We start from the raw sequence: 18,035 nt of genomic DNA, 5'->3' as shown, positions 1-18,035 counted from the left end.
ATATCAAAAATAAACAATATTAATTAAGAAGACTGTGAATCAGGATGTATTAATTATAATTATTAAAGGAAGCACGAGCAGGGTCATTACAAAAAAGGGTAATCAAGCAGAGGAAGTTCAATGACCACAAATTATCAATTGACTTAAGCACAAAACCATATTCAATCTTTGTTTTATTAATTTTCGTAATAATTTTAACGTTTACACTTAACTTTAATGTTTATATCTAGATAAAATTTTAATATTGTATTTTAGATAATGGGTGTGCTGCATTCAAGTCAGAATTGTTGATTAGGTCTATAGAAAATATTGCTAGTATACTTGACAAGTGCACAAACTGTGCATCATTCTTTTATAATATCCATTGTATTTTATATCAAAACATATATCTCATTGGAAAGAATTTCTTTCAAGAATTCTGACTATACTTCTGGTCACATAATAAATAAGATGTAGGATAAGATCCTACTTTAAATATTTATGAAGCATTGTTCTTCACAGTTCCCATAGTAATTAGAAAGAGAAAATGCTACTACATGTGCAAAGTATCATTAAGTAAAGCGATATCCTGAATTCTATTATAACAACAATTGTTGTTGAATGGAAACCATTTAAAACAATGCCAGAACACGTATGTATATGAACAATTATCATAATGTACTCACCCCTTGATTTCTTCTTCTCTTGGTCATACATTATGACAACTTCCATAACTTTGCCAAAGCGGGTAAAGAAGGACCTCAAATCGGTCTCCGTCACATTACTCGGTAAGCCACCAAGGAAAACTTTTGGATAGCCTCCACTACGTTTTGGCTTCTGTTGAGTACGTGGATTACAAGGTTTTGGGTCAATCTGTAACAGAAAACAAATAACACGCAAATAAATCTATCTACCTTCATAAAACTAGACAAATTAGCTATCTTCTCGTTGAAACGAATACTAACCGTGCGTCCATCAAGCTGATGTGGTCCATTCTGAAGGACCACTGGAACATTTCCTGGATCACTAAATGTTACAAATCCAAATCCACGGCTACGACCAGATTCACTGTTTTTCATAACAACGCAATCAATTACTTCGCCATATCGACCAAAGTAGCGTTGCAGGTTTTCTTGTGATGTCTCCCAGGACAAACCACCAACAAACAACTTTCTGTAACAATCCAATAATGTTCTAAATGATAAATAACGTAATATCGCATTGAACGTGGTTACATAAGTAACATTAATTAAAAGAAGAAAATATCGTCTTTAAAATTTACAAATAATACGAGCATATACAGCTACTTTCGATTCGAATAATTTCTCAAGAATACATTTTTTCATAAAACATTATGTAAAAAAGATATGGCTTAAATGTAGAAATCAATAAATGCGGGATAATTCACGCGACAAACAATAAGAGACACAATAATGTTTGCCTGACGCCTCTATAATAAATGCGCAGATCACGATTTATTTAACGATAAAACGTACCGTACTATTTGTCAATGAACCAAGAATTTCGGCTACGTTTATTCAATAACATGCATAACATCGTGTTATTTCGCAACACATTTTCTTATACGAGTAACGAAAATTTTCGGGAATAATTGAAGTATAATACGCCGCTTAGCGCATCATAATCGCAATTGGTCAGGCGTGCGAGAAGAAAATCACGCAGCGAGGGAGTATTGAAATGCTCTGATCTTTCAGGATATAGAGCATAAAAATAGAGAATCTAGAACTAAAGGATGCGAGCGACGATGCAGTAACATACTTTCACGCCGAAATAATATATGAAAAATGTACAATATTCCTGTCTATCGTACTCGTGCCTGTCGATTTCTCGAAAACGAGAGTATTCGAAATGGGGAAAATAGCCGGGTGATAGGTAGACGAAAGTAACAATATGCAGAACCGGCATCGGTGAATTATTCCCCTCTCACGAAAAACTACACATCCCACGGCTTATTGCTCCGTGGAAAAAAGGTTGGCCTCGCATATCGTTGAAATTGTACGCGGCTACGCGAGGCCCGATGACGTTTTACATTGCAGAGATAAGCGATTTAGCTCAAGATCAAGAAAACACCGAGGGGAAACGAGAGATAGGAGGTAACTGCAATACGCAAATGGAGATCCCACGCAATAAACCCGACGGCCCGTGAACGCGTCGATTGAAAATTCTCGCGTAAAATATATCTTCGTACGCTCGTTAATACGCAATTCAAACTCACCCCTTTTCGTCGTCGTCCATTTCGGTCTTCACTCTCATAATATTTCACTTAAAACTACGAGAATGTTGTTAGTATTAGGGCACGAATGGGAATATGGCACGATGCTTAGCGCGGACGAGGGTAATGGCTCCCCACAATGAACGCGACGTCGAGAACAGAATGTAAACGTAACGAAGCGACTCGCGTCACTTCCGCTGAAAAAATAGTCAAATCAGCAACCTAACCAATGGCGGTCCAGGAACGAACATAGTAGAACGTTACGCCCTCTGCAACATGGTTGCCAGTAACTTATATTTTATTTCCAACGAACGTTTTACGTTTACAACAATCATATTTCTTTTCACAGGAATGCTTTATATCTCGTAGAAAAAAATCTATATACTAATTATCCAAGGAAGGAACGGTTTATTCAACTCTAAAAGTCACAGGTACCAATCGATGGCGCGTTACGTGTAAGCCTTAAGTTGGTACAACCCTGAGAAAAATATTGCACACGTTTAATGAATCTAATGCGCATAAAAACAATCAACAGAATGATCGACAATAATTTTTTACTGGTATTATCAATGAATGAACGACAAACACGATCGAATCGATATATTAATTGAATGCAGTAGTGCTTCTAGGTTCAACGATCTGTCGTCACATAGCTGCTTCCCGCCATTTTGTTCTCCGGTTGGCGGGAACGTTCGAATCCTACCGTAACTTGTCAGAAACTGCAATTTCAACGAAATCATTTTATATACACAAAGAATTACACCATTTCTATCTAATCGTGCGAACAAACACACCTGCAGAAGAAGAAACATACACGCAACGAACAATCGCGATATATCTATCGTCAATTCACAGTTTTTTTTTCTCTTCTCTCTCCTGAAGCAAACTTACTCATTTTCTTCTCTACGTAGAATGCAATCCCCTAGCTGTTGCATAATGCATAAGAAACACCGCATTGTGCAACGCGTTAGTCTTTAATACCGGTAATAATTTCATAACGCACTCACGCCGAACGATGAAACTATTAAAGTCTACGTAATTTCATACATTATTACCGGGAAATTCAATTAAAACCGTTTTGTTTAAACCGAAAGTCAAACAACGCGGCTGCGGGAATCATTAACTCCGCCGATGAACACGATGCGCAACAATAAATCACATCTTGTGCATCGTCGCCGATATAAACAAATAAACAAAACATTCTTTTTGCCAAGAATAACGCAATTTTCCTTTTCTTTGCGTTACAGATGGGTGTATTTGTGCGTCATATTGGAGAGAGGTTGAACGTGTTATCAGATAAAGCTGTGATAATACAGAACCATTACAATTTGGGAGAGAGAGAGAGAGAGAGAGAACTTGCCTCGTAGAATTTCTCAAAAGCATGCTTCTCGATAGAACGATTATCGGACTATCGAACTATCAGTCATTGCGTCACAATACAGAAAATATGTACCAACACGATTTCACTGAAAGAAGGCAACAAAAAAAGAAACGATCGAATACATATAGTAGATTTCACTACAAGATAAACGAAACCACGAACAACGACAGACTGTTTCCTACACACTAATTTCCTTTCCATGCGTGCCCACGATTCGTTTCCATCCCCTTCTTTCTTTCCCCCACACGCGTCGTTAAGAGATCACCAACTTCCACGGGACGCGTTATAAACCGTGTGTATACGTGTAACAAATTCACGGGAATGTTGAGGAGAATCGTAACGAAAGAGATTGGCCTAAACCGTGACTATGTTATTCACATGCGTAAAATTCGAGGGATTCTCCGTCGTGTGCTTCCGGCCGAAAGGACTTCTTTCCATGTGTTACGCTAAAAATAAAATAAGTCAAACTCTGGTCTCTCGGGTAAAGTTTCCTCTTCCCAAATGATTCATACGGCTGGTTCGCTTAATTCCGTCGGATTCTCGTTATTCCATCGTGATAACGCACGTGTTCGATAAACGAAATCTAGAGTTCCACGTCTTCCGGTTAAAAGTATAAACGTGAAACGATCGTATTCGATCTAACATTTAGGCTGATTTTTTTTCCACGTTTTTCCAACACGCACGCCTAAGTACACTCTCCCTTTGGTCGCTCGTTCGCGTCTTAATCCGATCGTTCCGCTCGAGCAAGGATCGTGCGTGTCGAATGGGAGATAATATGAAATTCACGAAGCGTAAAGGTAGTTTAATTCGCTTCTATTTCGACGGAAGTTCCTGCTTTACGGACGCGAGTCGCTATAGTGTGTCAGCTTGGACTGTTCTTACCATCCGTGGTCCCAACCGTTTAGTAACGTTCATTATTGCGCGCTTTAACGCGCACGCGACGATCGCGTAGGTGTTCGTTGCACATTTATTTTACGCATCTCGTTACACAATACGCTAACCAGATACGTCTACCCGCCCTCTACTATATACGCGTTTCTCTCACCTACCGTTCGTGTGCAACAAACATGCGTATACTGTTTTCTATCAACCGAACGGATATCGATAGCAATTAACTAACAGTTCTTTCGAGTACTTCTCAAGTGAGTACTTCTACGTAAAAAAAGAAAAAGCCTTTATCTCTTTATAAAGCCTTATCTCCGATTGATAAAGTCGCTCTCTGATATCTCTGCGCCTTGAAATCGTACAAAAAGGAGAGGAGAGAGTGGAAAAAAGGAAGAAGTGTAATTGGAAAAAGTGTAAAAGGAAAAGCTGTGGAAGGAAAAAAATGTCAATTTTTTTTTCTCTCAAGGGAGTGTCTCGATGTGTACAGCTATAGTGAGATAAGAATGTTTCTAGAGAGGGTCACAGGTTCTAAATATAGAGCTAAATATAGTACGTCGGATCGCACGCTACTTGCTCCAAAATTTAGGTAATAAGGTCTATATCGATAATCTGTCGTCCATTAAAAATAGAAGCGTCTCACCGTTCGATTCGATCAAACTGCAATTCTATTACCGAACAGAGTGTATCGACGATGGAATTAATTTTACAGTTCATTTCTTCGGTCACGCATATCCGATGATATATCTATGTATACACGTATAGCAAGTAAGTGCACATTTGGTGGGAGAGAATATGTAGGAGATATAGAACGAGAAGATGATATCCCGCCTCAATTCGAGATTCCAGACATATTAAAAGAAACCAGCCACCGAAGAAACTCGGCTCGGGGGAGCACCGGAGGTTCTTACATAATTTCTCTTCCCTCCAGTTTGACGCGCGCGCACGTGCATCTGGAAATCTCGCGGAATTCAACGGTTATCAAAGGAGGAAGAAAAATGGTAGTAGACGAAGAAATAGAAGAAGAAGAAGGAGGAGGAGGAAGAAGAAAGGATCGAAATCGGAGGTTGTCGAAGGTTGCCGAGGTCAGGAGCGTGAAGCCTGCGTATCAACTCATTTCCCTCGTCTATCCAGAGGCGAAAAATTTCGCTGGGTGCCAGCCGGTTGAAAAGCTTCAGTATAGCTCGGCGAGCCGATCAGGCTGCCTGGCTCTCCTGGCTTGGCTGAATGCTTTCTCAGCCGGCTCTCTCGTCTCCCGTTCAGTCGCTGTTCCGACATCCTGCTCGCAACACGTCCGCGGCACGAGAGACTTCCAACCTCTCCACGTTTCTCTCGTCATCTCTTCGTTTACGTGTTTCTGTCATGCCGTGGCGGATACGGCAGGGTCGTAACGCGGCTTTTTTCGGCGCCAGATAGACAACCACGTGTACACGCTCAACACTGGAGAAACAGACAGAAAGAGAGAGGAAGAGAGTAAGTCGTTGAAGAAGAAGAAGGAAGTTGTGTGACGAGGATATGCTCCTTGTTTCTTGCAAAAGAGTCTCTCGAGGAAGTGCGAAGTAATTGAATCTTTATTTTTTTCTTTGCTGTGGTTGTAGTCAGCGAGTGTGAGAAAGTCCTGTGGGATTGGTGGACCAGATCGGTGAAATTCGACGTAAGTGCTTCCGCGTTTTAAGGCGAGAATACAAAGGATCGTTTGTTTAGAGTAAGCAAGGTGATGTCGTTTAACGAGACTGTTCAGCCGTGAACCGGGATCGTTCCAGCGCGACCCGTCCTCAGCCTTTCGTTATTACCGTGCCAGTCTAACTCTCGAAATGTCGATGACACTTGGAGGCTTCCACTATAGGTAGATCGAACAGCGTTCTTCCTTTCTTCATTCCAGTCACGACTACGACGAATCTCTTTTTCCACCGTTGCCTGACCGTGTTGTGTCTCGTAACCACGGCTCGATGTCTGTGGGAACAATTAGCAGGAGACCCCGTTCCACGTAACAGCATCTAATGGTCTCCTCAGTTCAGTCTTTCGAAAATACGATCGTTGAGGAGCTAATGCGAGTCGACAGTCACGGTAATCCTAACCGCAACGTGTTTCCAGCCAGTCGACCACTTTGTCCTGGCTCACCACGGAATCTATGCAAATCCATCGCGCAGATGTGATTGAAATTAACAAAGGCTTCTCGATAATCGAATACCTTAGACGCATCTGGTCAAGTTTATCTTCTATTATCTAGCAGAACATTCCGTTACACCATCTACTTCTGTCGTTCACAACCAATGTATTTCTACGTTCTCTCTTTTTTCCTTTCTTCGAAACGATCGATTTCGAGGAAGCTCGCTTCTTGCCTCGAGACAACTTATCTTCTTCAACCATAATGAACTAGTAGACGCTCTCCTACCATAGGAACTAGCGGAGATCTGGAGCTGACTTTCGGCTTAAACCGGTTCTCCCGCCTTTCGTACGTCCTCGTTCCTCTCTACGTCACGTCGAATCCTATCCTTTAACTGGACGAACACCGGCGATTTCGGTGGATTCACCGATTCACCCGTGTAATCGCTATTGTCAACACCTTATTCGTCCCGCGCCCGTCGATTCTAGGAAAGACGTAACGGTACCTTATCTGAAAATAACTCTGGATAAAAATAGTAATTAATTTCACGACGAAATTACGATATTTCGCCACCTCGAATTATCTACGAAATTGTTGTTATTATTGCAGGGCAGTCTCTCTCTTCTTTTTCTTTGGAAGCCGATAAGATTAAGAGTCGCGCTAATATTGAATCAACTTGTCGCCTCTCGACGATTATTTCCATCGGTGACCCGGTGATAATTTGCATTAACCGACGATTTTAACGGGAATCCGTGTTCTTTTTCGCTCTTTCCTAGCGAGCATAAACGCGAGAGGAGGATTGTGAGAACGGAAACGCGGTGTGCGAATAACCAACTGGAAACAATCGACGATGACCATCAACGACCCTGCGTTTAACGAATTAATTTTACAGTTAACGAGAAACATACCTTTCCTTACTCGATCGAACAACCTCGCGGAGCATCCTAACTCCTTCCACGATCTTTCTTCAACGGCGTTTCCATTTGCCACGGTTCATTTCACACGAGCACACAAACATTCACTTCACACGAGCCACGAAATTCAATAACTGCCCGCATTCGGATATGTATATCAACGTGTCTGAAACCGGTTCTTCGCCAAGGGACAATTCTTTGTCTACGACGATTTCGGGAATAAATTTCACCTGACCGTTGGCAATACCTTTTATTCGTTTCTCTTATTTAACCCACCCGAGAGATCGTCTATCGAGACAAGCTCGAGTAACATTCCTACCAGATTCTTGCAGTCTTCTCCTGGTATCGAAGATCTAGAGAGACAAAAATGTTTTCAACGGTACTTGGACCGATTGAAAAATTGTACAAACGTACACCGAGAATTTAACCTATCGTCCATATTTGTCCATATTAGCAAAACTAGCTGCACCGACAGGTTAATTGAACAGCGTAAACCTCTCGTTTCTAGGCAGACCATTATACTGTTTGTCCTATGGCTTTTTAAGATCGCACAGAGGCCAGCCCTGTTCGTTTTCTTATCGCTATTCCAGTGACGTTGAAGAAAAAAAATCGTCGAAATTGTAAAGCGACATTATCTCTTCGAGTCTCCTCGTATCTACCCTTTTAAATTAAGCATCGAAAAAGATTCGATCGAATTCGTTGAAATAAACAGTATCAATCGTCTCGACGAGTGTTTCGATTTGTCCAGTGGACGTTGATAATTGTCTGGACAGGCTGTAAGCGCGCGTCGCTGAAAGAAAGAACGGCCATGGACTACCGAATCAATTTATCGATCGAACTGTTATGAAATATTTAATAAATCAAAGGGTAGCAGTGATTAAAGGAATTAATTGCCGACCCAGAGGTTCGCAGTTCTATTGGTTAGCACGTGTGCGACCTCGTTCGTTCCGTGCATATTGATCTTATCAATTTTTATCCGCGAATCATCGTCCATTCTTTTGCGTTTCGTTTCAGATCAACATGAACGATCGACTCGCCGCTTCTGGATCGACCATGGAACGACACGAGATCCAGTCGTCGTTCGTACCGATGCAAATCGTGTTCGATGTAAGTAAAACGTTCGTTTTCCGTGATAAATAGCCCTTGGCTGCGACGTACGCCGGACAGATACGTTATCGTCCGATAGAGATAATCGGTTTCGTTTTCAATTCGCGCTTATTAGTTCCCCGGCCGTCGAGGCTGGTGTAAAAAATAAATGGCTGGCCAAACAACCGGCTACTCTTGCGGTCGCGTCGGGTCCCGGTGAAAAACAAACAGTCAAAGTTTGCTGTTTAAATGGCAAACAAACGTGGACCAAGGTCCGGCGAACGCGAGAGGAATACCTAATTCCTTTCTCCCTCGACTTCTCCAACGTCGAACACGGGTACTCCGTTTGTTCGTCGATATCGTCTCTAACGAGGATCACGAGAGGAAAATGTTGTTCAACAGGTCTGAGCCAGGAGCTCGTGCTCGAGAAAAGGGAGCAATGGGACGACTGTGCGCAGAGTACCCGGCGACTACACTAATTAACACGTTCCTATCGTTAGAGAAGCCATTCGAGGGTGCTGGTGGTAGAATGACGATGAACCTAGCCGGAGGTCCAGAGACCCCGGAAGAGTATCAATGGAAGAGGTGACGTTTCATCCAGTGATGCGTAAACGACGTGGACTGGCCAGTGCCATTCTAGGCCTGATCGTAGGCCTGCTGCTTGGTTTCCTCATACAGAGCTACAGGATCCTATCGTCGAGCCATCAGCAACGGTTCAATGTTTACGCCACCTCGTTGGCTGGATCGAGAGTGTTAACGAGACCATCCGCTCGAAACGTTCCGAAATTGAACGACGATCAACAGATAAACAGTTCCTCGACCAGTTTAGTCTTCGTAGGCGTTATGACCGCCAGCAAGTATCTAGATTCACGTGCAAAAGCGGTGTACGAGACGTGGGGCAAAGAACTACCAGGGAAAATCGCTTTCTTCTCGTCGGAGAGCTCCGTTGTACCGGAGAATTGTCCCGATCTACCGTTGGTGGCGTTGCCGAGAGTAGACGACACTTATCCACCCCAGAAGAAGTCGTTCATGATGTTGCAGTATATGTGGAACAATTACGGTGATCGTTTCGAGTGGTTCCTCAGGGCTGACGATGACGTCTACGTGAGGACAGATCGTCTAGAGAAATTGTTACGCTCTGTCGATTCCAGGAGAGCTATGTACATTGGTCAAGCCGGCAGGGGGAACTCGGAGGAGTTCGGTTTGCTGTCCTTGGAGTACGACGAGAATTTTTGCATGGGTGGTCCAGGTGTCGTCCTCTCCAGGGAGACCTTGAGGAGGATCGTGCCACATATCAAGTATTGTCTGAGACATTTGTACACCACGCACGAGGACGTCGAATTGGGAAGATGTGTGCAGAGATACGCCGGTATACCTTGTACCTGGAGCTACGAGGTAATTCTCCCTTTTCTTTTTTTCCCGACACTTTTGTCAGCTTTTCTTACAATGTACGCTTTTGTACTCCGGGAAGTTAATTGCCGCGGGAACGTCGCGTGGACATTCTTGGCGAATGAGTGTCGTCGCGAGATCTATTTTCGAGAGGTTTACTCCTTTTAAGTGTCTGTTCCTCCTCGTTCTTCCAGCTTGTCTCGATGACGTTCGCATAACTATTAGATCTATTTTCGGTCGTCCTCTTTCCTTCGCTCTTCTGGTGCACAGTGCCTGTTTTAACTGTGAACGTACGCGTAATTTGTTGATCGTTGGATCGCTGTGTGCGCGCTGTCCCGTGGAATATATCACGTGTGACAACGAGGCGTGAAATTTTCGGCTTTACTTCGTTGGGTTTTACGACTGAACGAAAGGGTTGAAATTATACAGCTGGGACGAATTTTTTTCCGATCTTTCGTATAGGTGCTCCGGTTACGATTATCGAATCTTGGTAATGTAATGTTCGCACGATAGAAATAGAGCCGTACACGATACGTATTATCGGTTTAAATACATAAGCTATGTGTCTGCGTCATGTACAGGGTACGCTATCATTGGGTTAACTCGGAAGGTACAATGCACAGATGAGGATGTTAGTCGTTAAGTACAAGCGAATAGTACCCTGCTAACCCAGCGGCCAGATCGAGTCATTCTCCTCCATCTTGACACTTGGCATTAGGTCGAAGCGCTTAAGTAACAATTTGCCAGCACCGACCGCTTAAATCTCTCTCTCTCTCTTTTATCGTGGCTCCTTGTAATAATTTAATCGAACTGCAACGGTTGCGTTCACGGCTGCACGATGTTACGCGAATTATTATGTCACGTTGTTAGCGGCAACATTGACCGAAACACGATCCAATGAAGCATTCTTTTTTTTTTCCTTCTTCCCCTCTGCCTACACCTTTTATCCTATTTATTGCGCTAAGAGAAAAGGTTACTCTGGATTGAGGAAGTTTCAATAAAAAAGAGAAAATAGAAAAAACAAACGAAGGGAACGGTACGGTCTTGGTTATTTCAATCGAACGGTTCGAATCGCTAAAGAAAACACCGTGAAGATTTTATTTTTAATCCCGAAAGCTCGTTTCTCGCGGTCTGGAAGTATCAATTGGCCTAGACGGATTGCTTGCTCTCTTCAATGGAATAATACATTGCAAAAGGTAGAATAACCACGGTTGAAGAGGTTAGTCGTTAGATTCGAACAAATCGTAGCCTGCTAACCTACTGGCTAACCTAGTAACCGTTCCTGTCTTCACGCTCGTCGTAAGGTCGAAACACTTAATAGCCCATTCGTACGACGTGCAATAACTACTAGACTGTTTGTCGTCGACTTTTTGCACGTTCGCCTCTGTCTAGCCCATTGATTGGTCGGGACGTGTTAAGATTCGAGTATCACATTACCTGACTTAACGTTACGAGATTCTCCGTTAACGTTAAAAGGTGCCGAAGTGACGTCTTCAGACACGTATAATCAGTTGCCGACATCTCTCAATTGTAATTACTGTCCAATAGCGGGATCGGCTGGAGGGAACGTTGCAATAAACGGTGTTGGAGCATGACCAAGTTAACCTGAGAGATGTAATACTAGAATAATTCCCTGTAACAGGACACGACCACACCCAGTCTCACAGCTTGATTAACAATTGCACCGTAGACCCCGGTAAGATGTAGTTTCGTGTTCTCGATGATAATTATTATCGGCCAGTGCACCAGCAGGAAGTTCCTACTTTATCTCTCGCTAATTGTCATTCGTCTAAGCTTGCAGACGCGTATTCACCTGCGGAACGCTCTCTAATCTTATCGTCGAAAATTTTCTTCCTTTTCTCCTGTCGAGAGCAGGTACAATGTATATAACGTAACATCTCTCGTTGATACGACCCTTTCGAACGCGTGTAATTCGCGACGATAAGATCACTGGGAAGATCCTTCGATGTTCACGCGTGACACCGACGAGACTGTCTTCTATTTCTGCCCCTTTAATCTTAATTGCAGCCGGCGATACTGGAAGCTTTCACTACTGTTTCAGATGCAGTCTATTTTGTATCACAACAGTAGCGGGGCACAGGCGTTCACCGGAAATCTGAAGAAAAAGGAGGTTCACCGTGCTATTACCTTGCATCCTGTTAAAAGTCCTCCGCACATGTACAGGTTGCACAATTACATCAGGGTTCGTATCGACTTGGCTAACGTTTCCTCTCTTAATCGTTTCCTCGCGGCAATGGCTCAGAAAGGGATCCGTTTCCTGTTTCCAGGGGCTGCAGGTCCAAGATTTACAACAGGAGAGATTGAATCTTCACAGGGACATTTACACCATGGTGAAGCAATTAGGCGTCAGCGTGGAGAATCTGAAGAATTTCGAGATAGCCCGGGGTGTCCCTTTGTTCCCTACCAGCCCGTTCTCCAAGGAATATCCCGGTGACACGGAAATACTAGGTAAACGAGAATTACCGAGGAACTATCAAATCGTGGAATTTAACCGAGGAATGTGTGGGTGGTTAAGAAGTGATATCATCGTCAATTTAAGATTGTTTCATAGTCTATACACTATCGACCAAAAGTTTCGAATAACCATAGACGCTGCAACTTACCGCAAAATCTTGGTAAGAAAGTCAGCAAATTTGAATCGTACGTAACTGATAGGAGATTCGATGTTGACCGGTAACGTACGTTTTAACGAGTTGCCCTTGCTCGAAGCTCTTGAACCTCGCGAATATTTCACGAGCAGAGTCGACTTGAAGAACAATCGCGTTTCCCTGGATGTGCGTTATTAATAGAGCCATTTAGGCCGATTAGCCCGGGGATACGTTTCAGCCTATTCAGACAGAACGATCGTAACCTTCGATCGTGTTTCTACTCATTTCCATCTTCTACAGATACAATTCACGTTTAATATGAAGTGGTTCGGTTTCACATCGGCTGCCCTCGTACCATCTACTGGACAAATTTGAATAAACGAATGTGAGGCTCTAGCGTATGCATAATGACCCGATCCCAGATGTGAATTATTCCGCAGCCTCGACGTCGAACAACGTAAATTCCCGACTTTGTGTAAACGCGTCGACGTTTGTTTCGCATTTTCAGGTGTTCCGGCGGGACTGCGTTCGTTCAAACCGACGACCAGCGACGAAGTGATACCGTGGGATTTTTTATCGAGGTCCGAGTACAGCCTGAGCGACTCGAATCCCAGGAGAAGAATTCACAGCGACATAAAAGAGGGCCTCGAGGATATCACCAGGGAAGTAATGGCGTCTATAAATGCCTGTTCGCGACAACGCGGCCGTGTCGTGGAGGAAAGGTCAACGTTGTACGGTTACAGAAGAGTGGACTCTTACGGCGCCGACACGATACTGGATCTTCTCCTCGTGTACCGGAAGTACAGAGGTAGAAAGGTTACTCTGCCTGTACGGAGACACGTCTACCTTCATCAACATTTCACGGGTATCTAGACAATTTCCATTCGAAATCGTGCTTCTAAACAAATCACATAAGAAAGAAGGGACGTTGAAATACGCGCGTTGGTTTCGTTCTTTTTTCTTCAGGACTGGAAATACGAGAAACCGTGGATGGAAGGGAAATCGACGAGGAGAGAAGGAGTGAACGGAACGACAGAACGCTGCAGGATATATTTCGCGGTGGTTTCCTGAACCTGAATTTCAACTTCGAGGAGCAAGAGGAGGAGGATCCGGTGAAAAGCAAGATCGTCCATTTCATTCTACCTTTGTCCGGGAGATACGAGGTTTTCCAGAGGTTTATACAAAACTACGAAGAGATCTGTTTGACGAGCGGCGAGAGGACGTCGTTGTTGGTGATTCTCTACCGCCATAGAACCGAGGACACGTTCAATCGAACGATAGATCTGATAGAGCAATTGAAGTACAAGTATCGTAGCGCCAGTATCGATATTATCCCTGTTCCTGGAACGTTCTCCAGAGCGAGAGCTCTGAATCACGGTGTGTCCAGATTGAACGGCAACGATCTGATGTTCTTCATCGACGTGGACATAGTTTTCACGGAAGCAGCGCTGCACAGAATACGCTCCAATACTCTTCTAGGTAGGCAAATTTATTTCCCCGTGGTGTTCAGTCAGTACGATCCGAAAATCGTCTACGGTTACGCTAAGAAGCAAGGCACGTTCGCTATTAGCGAAATGACTGGATACTGGAGGCAATTTGGATTCGGTATCGTCTCGCTGTTCAAGCAGGATTACAAAAGCGTGGGTGGTTTTGATTTGACCATTCAAGGATGGGGCAAAGAGGACGTGGATTTCTACGAGAAAGTGGTGAAATCTAATATTAAGATCTTCAGATCTGCTGACAAAGATTTGGTTCACGTTTATCACGAAGTCGAGTGCAGCAAGGATCTTTCGGAGACTCAATGGTCCATGTGTATGGGAACTAAAGCTGACACTTACGCGGGGATAGAGACTCTGTCGAAGATGATCTACGAAAATCCAGAGATACTGCGATTTGCCAAAGCCAGAAGATTGAACTTGACCAATGCAGCAGGTTGACGAATCACAGGCTGACTGCCATATCTCGGTTGTTAATGTAGAGAGTGTGTGTTGCAAGCACGCGTTTTGCCAGGACATTTTTCACGTATTAGCTAGGATATTTTGTACATATACACGGTGTAATTATGGTTCTTTCCACGATGAAGTTTCTACCGAATGATATTTAAAAACCTGTTCACCAAAGTTTGTTATTAACCCTTTTTTAATCTGAAATAACGAAACGATCGACGTTTTGCACTGTGAACTCTTTAATTCACGGAGGAAAGGAATACGTTACCTTCGTACATAGATCGCCATTGATTCACCAAGTATTAACGAATAGAAAAATAGAAACCAGACACTTTTCGACAATCACGATTAATACTTTGGCCATCGACTAGCAAATTCTGGCATTATTTACACTGTGAACTGTTCTGTGTGATGTATCTTTCTCGATTGCTATTTTCATTTTTACTGGAAAAAGTGTATACTAGTACTTTTTGATATTGTCTCATAGAAAAAGAAAGTTACCCTCGCGAACGAGTAACTTAAGATAAAAGAGAAACGATTTAAAATGCCAGTACTCCCACGAACAAGTAGCGTTAACGTTTAAACGAATTCTGTAAGTACATGTGATATTATTGTGCCTTGTGTATAGACTTTTATTTGCGAATTTTACGTACTGCCTATTTTATTGTATTTGTACCTTAACACGTGACACCGATCGTTTGTAAAAAAAAAGACGAATAAGAAACGAAAAATCCGGCGAAAACGAGTAACTCCATAAATTGCATAATCGTTTATGCAATTCCAACTGAGATGCTTCGACATTTCCACGGATTCCAAATAAAATTTCTCCATTAAATAATCGCAGGCGCGCGTTACGTCAACGAGACACTCTGTGTGTACCACTATCTGACAAAAATTCTCCTTCCCTGTCTGACTTTTCCTCCAATTACAAGAATTCGAGTCCGTTTTTCTTCAAACACATTTCGTACGACACACCGGGAGGATTTTTACCCGGTTAGAAAGTCTCGTTCGGCTTATAAGGTTCTCGCTCGAGGCCCTTTAAGGATCGCGTGTCGAAACCGTCCAATTAGCCGAAGATCGCAGTTAACCGATATCCTGTGAATTTTCTCCGATCATCGCGGTTTAAACGCCGCGCCGTTTCGAGAAGATCGTTTCAACTCTTCGGACACCATCGACGATCAATGAAAAAAAGAAAAGAAAAAGAACTAAGTCTATCAAGTGAAACATTTCTTCTACTTCCATCTTCAGCTCTTATCAGCTCTCTCGCCTCTATCACCCTGCGCACCCTGTATCGCGGTGAAAAAGAAAAAAGCGAAGACCGAGTGAAGTGGATGGTCGTTGGTTTTATCAGTGGGGCCTACGAGGCAAACGCGAAACGCGAAACGAAATCAGCCGGAGGAAGAGAGACGCGAAATGTCGAGACATTCTTTCCGGCGGCGCGGAGCGCTTAGGAAATTATAATTTATCGCTCAAGCTCAAGGTTGTCGCATATCGTAGAGCGCGGCACAACCGGTGAAGCAAGTCGCGTCATATTTAAGCGTGAATTCGCGTCGCGATCGTGTGTGTTGCATCGTACAATTTAGTGTCATAGCATCGTTCGACCTATCCGCGTTCGATCTACATATCCTTCCGATCAACGGCGACCGAACAAATGAAGCGAGAGATCAGATACTCGTTGATCTTAGCTTGCATGGCTGTTGTCCTCTCCTTAGGCAACCATGTCGAAGCTAAGATACTGACAGAGTGTCAAGCTGTCCAAGAGTTGACCAAAGCCAAAATCTCGAGGAGTTTGATCAGTAACTGGGTCTGCCTGATGGAGAGCGTCAGCGGATTGGACACGCAACTGGTCACCGGCCCGAAGACAGCCTCTAGCTATAATTACGGGATCTTCCAGATCAGCAGCTTGAAATGGTGCTCGAGGGGACGTACCGGCGGGCTTTGCAACAAACGGTGCGAGGATTTCGCCAACGACGACATCCAGGACGACATAGAATGCGCGAACAAGATTCAGAACACGGAAGGATTCAAGGCGTGGGAGGCTTGGGTGAAGAAGTGCAAGAATAAGCCGTTGCCAAATATTGGAAATTGCAGGAGGCGACGTGATATTGACTCGAGTGATAAGAACAATGAGTAAAGTTACGTCACTGAGGAGAGGAGGTTATTGAACTATGGGGTGGTGGCGGTATTATTACGAGTGTATATACATGTATGTACATACGCTGTACTGTTTTTTGTATATTGTAAGTATGTTATTATTCGTCGATCGTTAGATACGATATATGAGGAAATCGGGGGGCATGGAACAAGGAAGTTCCACAATGGCTCGGAATCGTGATTCGACGTTTATGAACGAGTTCAAAGTTCGTACGAGTATTACGACGTATAAACCAATCAATGTCCCGCTGATAAGCACAATGAAATTATACGTGTATGCATTTTCGTATATCGTCGAACGCAGTGGATGAAATATACGGTATGTTGGTTCAATCTTACGCGGAGTTGATTATTTTTTAATTGCCACGTTGAGAAAAAGAATTGGCGGGATTATCGCTATTATCACGAGTGGGAAGAATAATTGAATTGTGCGCTTGGAATATTTTTTATCAGCTGATTCCTCGAACGCGATACGATCAGATAAAGAGCGCCAGGAGTTTCCAGAAATTCTGCTCCGGTGGATTTATCAGACGAAATTATGTAACGAAGTACCACCACTACCACGCTCGATACGTTATTAAACACAGCTATGTAATCAGAGATAAACACAGACGGTATTATTTGAAAAACAACCGCGAAGTGGTAGAAAAGAGTCGGGGTTCTTCTTTTCTTTTTCTTAATATTCATGGAATTGCGCGCCGGTGTGTCGATGGGTAAAAATTGCCTAAATATGAATACAAATCGGTTGGAATTAGGCCAATAATGACGCAAGAAATCGGCATGATCTTAAAACGAGCCGCTCCACTTGGCAAACCGAATCGGTCGAAATAAAATGGTTTAGAAATTCTGACTATTAGAATTACAAAACCGTCCGTGACGGGACTGCGCGAATTTCTTCCCGATTTCATTTTACTGCTCAGGGAAAAGTATCACGATAGTCGCTCCTGTGAAGATCATTTTCATTCTAACCAACGTCAAACGTCATTCGACACCGTACCAACTTGGTCTTCGATGCGGAAAATTGATCGGACGATACAATTATGTGTAGGTATGTAGAAATTAATTAAGCTACGTTTACTCGAATTCCAGTCGCCGAGGTTACGAGCAATAAAAATCAGAGTTGCGCAACAGATACACTGGACGAAATGTCAAGTATATACACGTTTCGTTATCGATACGCGAAGCTAATAACGCGTTCTCACGCGACAAAAACCGCTTCCCTGGACGATCGGTTCTCGCTCGTCTTTCCGCGTTTCTCTTTTTCTTCCTTAAAATCGATCGTGTTGCATCGCGCTCTCCGCGTAGGAAAAAGGATAGGCCTGGTAACCCTTTGATCACCAAGGAGTAATATATCG

General features: G+C 43.3%; 3 protein-coding genes across 5 annotated transcripts in view; 2 read left to right on the top strand and 1 right to left on the bottom strand.

Moving 5' to 3' along the window:
* LOC108571417 (heterogeneous nuclear ribonucleoprotein 27C) overlaps nt 1-2,253 on the bottom strand; it is a 33,313-nt gene extending 31,060 nt beyond the window's left edge. For all 3 annotated transcript variants that reach the window (XM_017933448.1, XM_017933446.1, XM_017933447.1), the window contains exons 1-3: nt 2,216-2,253; nt 945-1,152; nt 666-852 (exon numbers count right to left, since the gene is read on the bottom strand). In XM_017933448.1, coding sequence (XP_017788937.1) covers nt 666-852; nt 945-1,152; nt 2,216-2,253 — 433 coding nt within the window. The remainder of the gene's footprint in view (nt 1-665; nt 853-944; nt 1,153-2,215) is intronic.
* Nucleotides 2,254-8,544: 6,291 nt separating this feature from the next.
* Nucleotides 8,545-14,587, top strand: LOC108571326 (chondroitin sulfate synthase 1). The gene is made up of 6 exons (XM_017933340.1): nt 8,545-8,603; nt 8,985-9,977; nt 12,034-12,174; nt 12,260-12,440; nt 13,089-13,445; nt 13,547-14,587. Exons 2-6 carry the CDS (start codon nt 9,159-9,161, stop codon nt 14,515-14,517), a joined length of 2,469 nt encoding a protein of 822 aa, XP_017788829.1. The 5' UTR covers nt 8,545-8,603; nt 8,985-9,158; the 3' UTR covers nt 14,518-14,587.
* Nucleotides 14,588-16,076: 1,489 nt separating this feature from the next.
* On the top strand, nt 16,077-17,007 carry LOC108571441 (lysozyme-like). Its single transcript, XM_017933486.1, has one exon. The coding sequence runs from the start codon at nt 16,178-16,180 to the stop codon at nt 16,658-16,660; it is 483 nt and encodes a 160-aa protein (XP_017788975.1). The 5' UTR covers nt 16,077-16,177; the 3' UTR covers nt 16,661-17,007.
* Nucleotides 17,008-18,035: the final 1,028 nt, after the last annotated feature.

Source organism: Habropoda laboriosa, unplaced genomic scaffold (assembly GCF_001263275.1).
Source record: "Habropoda laboriosa isolate 0110345459 unplaced genomic scaffold, ASM126327v1 scaffold57, whole genome shotgun sequence".
Lineage (NCBI taxonomy): Eukaryota > Metazoa > Arthropoda > Insecta > Hymenoptera > Apidae > Habropoda > Habropoda laboriosa.
This window is presented reverse-complemented; position numbering and strand designations above follow the sequence as displayed.

Excerpts from the sequence above, each read along its gene's own strand:
- LOC108571326 (XM_017933340.1), top strand. The coding sequence starts at position 9,159 with ATGGAAGAGGTGACGTTTCATCCAGTGATGCGTAAACGACGTGGACTG. Across the intron at positions 12,175-12,259 it reads GGTTGCACAATTACATCAGG|GGGCTGCAGGTCCAAGATTT; the intron begins GTTCGTATCGAC and ends TCCTGTTTCCAG. Across the intron at positions 12,441-13,088 it reads CGGTGACACGGAAATACTAG|GTGTTCCGGCGGGACTGCGT; the intron begins GTAAACGAGAAT and ends TCGCATTTTCAG.
- LOC108571441 (XM_017933486.1), top strand. The coding sequence starts at position 16,178 with ATGAAGCGAGAGATCAGATACTCGTTGATCTTAGCTTGCATGGCTGTT.